The sequence below is a fragment of the Saccopteryx bilineata genome, chromosome 4 (genome assembly GCF_036850765.1).
Source record: "Saccopteryx bilineata isolate mSacBil1 chromosome 4, mSacBil1_pri_phased_curated, whole genome shotgun sequence".
In the NCBI taxonomy this organism is placed as follows: domain Eukaryota; kingdom Metazoa; phylum Chordata; class Mammalia; order Chiroptera; family Emballonuridae; genus Saccopteryx; species Saccopteryx bilineata.
In genome coordinates, this window is record NC_089493.1 from 199458891 (window position 1) to 199462513 (window position 3623).

Below are 3623 nucleotides of genomic sequence, written 5' to 3' on the forward strand. Positions count from 1 at the left end.
AAATGTTACACCTTGTAGTGCACAGATCTCGCCGCTGGAGCCGCCCCTCCGCTCATGGGCCGCCCAGTGGGCGTTGCCCAGTAACACCCTGACTTCTTCCAAGGCTGGGCCTCCAGAGATTGTCTCTTTAGGGCAAAGGGTTTTCTGTTCTCAGCCTTCACCCTAATGAAATGCAGGAATAGAGCAAGAACCCGAAAGATAAAATGCAAGTTTTATTGGCTAGGTTGCTAGCAGAAAAATAGATCCTCAGACACTCTAGATGATAGCACAACTGCATTGTGTCACTGCCCAAATGATACCTGCTATAGTTTACAACGATGTTTTTAGCACAACCAACAAAGGGATATAAACATGAAGAATGCAGACAGATACATAATGCACACCTGTGATGCACACATGCACTCATGTGCACATGCCTGCATCCCGGGCCCGGCCTGCATTGCAGCTGGTTCCCAGCTGTAGAATGGGGACAAGAGTGACAGTTCTGGTCTCCCAGGGCTGGCACACAGACAGCTGGCAGAGAGGATCCAGCACCATGCTCAGTGGGCAGTGAGCTCCCAGGAGAGTCGAGCAGCTGTCATTCACGAAGGAGAGGTGTCCTCTCTGATGAGCCTTAGTCCTGCTTTGGGGAGGGCCGTTTGAAGCAGGGCCCCTCTTGTCCTAGAGGCTGGCTGATGCCGTGGGGGCACAGACTGCAGTCAGTAGGGCCTGGCCTGGCTGATGAGGCATGGCCCATCACCAATGCTTATGTCCTGATGGGGCCAGGCAGTCGCACCATTAGTAAGGACCAGCCTTCCCCACTTCTGAAACAGTTGAAGGAGTGTGCGGAGTCTCTATTTACAGGTAAAGAAGGGGTCCTGCACTTGGTGGAAGGCAGGTCTTCTGACTCGAAAGGAAAGCTCGCCTCAGACAATCTTCTGCAGGGACAGTCTGCACGGATGCTCCTGCCTTCAGGTACTCCCAGCCACGTCCCAGAGTGTGATAAAGTGACCTGAACAATTCCCGGTCACGACAGTGGCCTCCTCGGGGGTGTTTCTGTGGTTTACAGAATTGCCAGTCGCTGTCACCTAGTAAATCAGATTAGGTGTAATCCACACTAATGCTCAAATTAAGTCCTGGATAACATTTAATTGCAAATACGGGCTGGTGACAAATGGGAAAATGAGTCAAATAATTTCACTGTGCATAATTGTGTTTTTAAAAATGTCTGTCTCTACACTGTAATTAAATAGTTTACATTTACAAACAGAATGTGCCCACCTCTAGTGCTTGCGGTTTGTCACCACCTGCTGTGGAATGTCACCAGATGGACGGAACCTGCCTGAACAGCAGCTTACTCCCCTTGAAAGAATCAAGAAAGTGAGCTTTGCTTCCATGTTGTCCCAAATTTAGACCCCTGTTTCTTCCTTCCTCCTACCCTTCTTTCCTATATAAAAAAGTGCATGGAACTTCCTAAGCAATTATCAAATATTCTGCCCACAACACAAGGTCTATGTGTCACTTTCAAACACCTAATCTATAACAGTGACACAGTCATAACCTTGGGGCAACATTCATGAGGTCAATTAGTATCTGACTTCAGCGTTTGCAATTTGTTTTTGTTTTTTTTCTCTTTAAGGAAGATGTTCACCAGTGTCACTAACTGTCACTGTATACTGGGCAACTGGCAGCTCCCCGTGTGTGTCCATTTATGACTCTGACGTGACTCACCCTGAACCTTTGTTCTTGCTCTCTGGGGCAGGACTTCCCCGTGTCTGTAGAGCAACCCCTTCAGTAAAACAGGAAACCGGTGGGGTTTCCTGCAAGGAAACCTTGTTTCGAAGGGATAGGCCCCAGCGCCACAGGGAGAACCTGTCACAGGTGTGCTCCTCTCCGCTGGTTTCAGACTGAGCGTGAGTCTGCAAGTTTGTGAGATGCTGGCAAGACCTCATTTCTTGGCTTGACGTGAGACTGAAATCACCCAGGAGACCCCAGACTGATTGAGTGCCAGCTTAGGAGCCGACAGCCACGCCTCTCACTCACATTGTCCAAAAGGGGAGGTTCATTTGCTGGGCCTCCTGCCTGCAGCGGAGTGACCTGGATCCAGGTAAGGGGTCCGGGGAGGAGAGGATGTAGTCGATGCTGAACTTGATGTCCTTGTGTGGCTCCTTCCCCAGTGGGGAGGGACTGGCGGGTGGTGGGGGTGGCTCTCGGGGAAGGGCTGCGGACCCCAGGGCGCTTGCTGGCTCCCGCGGACCTGAGGGGCCCTCGTCGCCATCCGCGCACGTCCCTCTCGCCCGGTCACGTTTGGCGCCCCTCCGCCGCCGTCGGCGGCGATAGTTGCCATCCTCGAAGAGGTCCAGCAGCGACTCGCAGCCGCCCGCGAACGTCCAGTAGTTGCCCTTCCCCTTCCCATGGCCCTCGGCCCGCGGCACCTGCGCAACAGACAGGGGCTCAGCGCGGGGCTGGTTCCCAGCGCGCCCCGCCGCCTCGCCTGGGCTCCCTGAGGACGCAGAGTAAACAAACCCCCGTCCCTGGGAAGGGCGGCGCTGCAGGTGCTGAGAATGAACCTTCCAGCAGCCGCCGCGGCCACTGCCCCCTCCACCCCGTCAAAGACGCCTTGGCCCAGATGTCACCCAGCCCTGGGCGCTCAGGGGCCGGTCCCGCCGGAGGGGGCTCACCTTGACGAAGCAGGTGTTCAGGGACAGGTTGTGGCGGATGGAGTTCTGCCAGGCGCGCTGGTTGGCCCGGTAGTAGGGAAACTTGCGCATGATGAACTCGTAGATGCCAGACAGGGTCACTCTGCCCGCGGGGCTCTGCTGAATGGCCATGGCGATCAGCGCGATGTAGCTGCGGACACACGAGCGTCAGGCTCGCGGGCGGAAGTGCCATCGGGGCGCGTAGAGTGTCCCCCTGGCCAGCCTTTCCAGGGCGCACGGTCCTCTCCAGAGGCCAGCCCTTCCAGGGCGCACGGGTCCTCTCCAGAGGCCAGCCCTTCCAGGGCGCACGGGTCCTCTCCAGAGGCCAGCCCTTCCAGGGCGCACGGGTCCTCTCCAGAGGCCAGCCCTTCCAGGGCGCACGGGTCCTCTCCAGAGGCCAGCCCTTCCAGGGCGCACGGTCCTCTCCAGAGGCCAGCCCGCTCTCCCTTCCCCCAGGCGCCGGGGTGTTGGGAAGGGAGAGCGCCAAGGGGGTGTTTGGGTGGGCGGCCCTTGGAGCTCCCCGCTGGCCACGGCACCCGGACTCCAGAGGCTCTCGCTTGCACTTGGGGGTCCCCTCAAGTAAGTTGAAAGAACCTTCTCCCGCTACCTCTAAACGTGTGGGGAAAAGTGTCCCTTCCCTGAGCGCCACCCAAGAAAATAAAGCCCTCCTTCTGTCCCAGGCAGGTTCGGTTATCCACTATTCCCGCACCCGCCACCGACCCCGCGGTCACCTGTACGCGGGCCGCGTGAGCCGCTTTTCCTCATCCGAGCTGCCGGCAGGGTAGTCGTCGGCGTCGTAATTGAAGCAATTATAGGGATACTGCGAGCTGTCAAACATCGTGGCGCGCCCGGCGTTGCCGCCTCTACCGTGCCGCCCGCCGGCTGACCAGGTCTGTGCAGACGTCCTCGCGGGCGCGACCAGCGGCGTCGGCACTGCGGGTGCTC

At 57.4% G+C, this 3623-nt stretch overlaps 1 protein-coding gene across 1 annotated transcript; it reads right to left on the reverse strand.

Annotated features, from left to right (window-relative positions):
• Positions 1-976: 976 nt before the first annotated feature.
• Positions 977-3611, reverse strand: FOXL3 (forkhead box L3). The gene is made up of 4 exons (XM_066277685.1): positions 3410-3611; positions 2661-2829; positions 2023-2414; positions 977-1067 (listed from the first exon to the last, which is right to left on the reverse strand). Exons 1-4 carry the CDS (start codon positions 3514-3516, stop codon positions 1064-1066), a joined length of 672 nt encoding a protein of 223 aa, XP_066133782.1. The 5' UTR covers positions 3517-3611; the 3' UTR covers positions 977-1063.
• Between the last annotated feature and the right edge of the window lie 12 nt (positions 3612-3623).

What these genes read in the sequence shown, in the direction of transcription:
- FOXL3 (XM_066277685.1), bottom strand. Translation starts at nt 3,516, where the DNA reads ATGTTTGACAGCTCGCAGTATCCCTATAATTGCTTCAATTACGACGCC. An exon ending in CTCACGCGGCCCGCGTACAG is followed by an intron (nt 2,830 to 3,409) that starts GTGACCGCGGGG and finishes GTGTGTCCGCAG; the next exon opens with CTACATCGCGCTGATCGCCA. An exon ending in TGAACACCTGCTTCGTCAAG is followed by an intron (nt 2,415 to 2,660) that starts GTGAGCCCCCTC and finishes TCTGTTGCGCAG; the next exon opens with GTGCCGCGGGCCGAGGGCCA.